Consider the following 1,168-nt stretch of genomic DNA (forward strand, 5'->3'; position numbering starts at 1 on the left):
TACAGCAAACCTATCCAGGTTGGAGTAATTGGTGAGTTTCAGTTTATCAAATTCTACTTCTTTTAAGTGTCAAGATACTTAACCCAGAATTTTTGCCTAAGAACAAGATTATCATGAAACAGAAGGCTTGTTCAGAGCTTTGCTCTTGTCTCCTTCGCCACATCAGACACCGATACAATTTAAAAACTTTTAATTGCTGCCAGATTCAGTTCCTTAAAAAGACTGGGCACTACAGGAAGTTGAATTCTAATAGCCCTTGGTAGCTGGGGGGTGTGGCTCAGTGGTAGAGCACTTGCCCAACATGTATGAAATGAGGCTTAACTGTGACTTAGTGTTCAAGTTTAGACACTTAAGATTCAACTCTGATACTTTATGAAACATCAGGCAGACATAAAATAGGGCAGTGAAATTTTATGATTGCCAGCACGTTACATACCATATCTGTGAATTTCTCCCTTTTTGTTTTTGTAGGTTTCCCAAATGTGGGGAAAAGCAGCATCATTAATAGCTTAAAACAAGAACGAGTATGCAATGTTGGTATATCCATGGGGCTTACAAGGTAAACCAGACTATGGTATAGTTGAAGTATTTTATTATAGATCAGTAAATATTTTATTTTCATTATCCTAAGCTAATGTTTTATTCTTTCTTTAAGCTGCCAGTGGAAGGAAAAGGGTTCTCAAGCCCACAGTGGTAGAGTAGGCTTGGAGGAAAATTGGAGTGGGATAGTTATCCACAGTTTAGTTTAAAAGACAAATTAGACTGAGAAAAAAGGAAAACTACCTCTGACAAAATGTTTTTCTTAAACTTGGCCTTAGCTTTGAGAAGTGAACAGAAGCTTTTCAGGTAAGATATTATTATGGTAGAGGAAATAGCCATTTGTTAGGTAGATGAAGAAGCTATAACATGTAGCTTTTCTTCTAAAGGGGTGGATATCCTGTTACAGTTTTAGATACCCATGAAGCAAATGATGATGAATTGGATCTGACTCGCTGTGTTGAGTTTGTTCAATCCAACCCTGAGCTTCACATTCTACATCTTGTCTTGCAGATAAACCAGTGCCCAAATAATTGCATCTCTTTTATTTTAGGAATATGCAGGCTGTTCCCTTGGACAAACAGATCACGATCATAGATAGTCCAAGTTTCATTGTGTCACCACTTAACTC

At 37.3% G+C, this 1,168-nt stretch overlaps 1 protein-coding gene across 1 annotated transcript in view; it reads left to right on the forward strand.

Annotated features, from left to right (window-relative positions):
- The window catches only part of Gnl3 (guanine nucleotide binding protein-like 3 (nucleolar)), a gene marked incomplete at its 5' end in the record, with an annotated part of 2,637 nt that continues 1,469 nt past the window's right edge, over window positions 1-1,168 (forward strand). The window contains 3 exon segments of the mRNA XM_013515591.1: window positions 1-31; window positions 472-559; window positions 1,091-1,168. Of these exon segments, the coding sequence (XP_013371045.1) occupies window positions 546-559; window positions 1,091-1,168 (92 nt within the window).

Source organism: Chinchilla lanigera, unplaced genomic scaffold (assembly GCF_000276665.1).
Source record: "Chinchilla lanigera isolate Chin_1 unplaced genomic scaffold, ChiLan1.0 scaffold00029, whole genome shotgun sequence".
Taxonomy (NCBI): domain Eukaryota; kingdom Metazoa; phylum Chordata; class Mammalia; order Rodentia; family Chinchillidae; genus Chinchilla; species Chinchilla lanigera.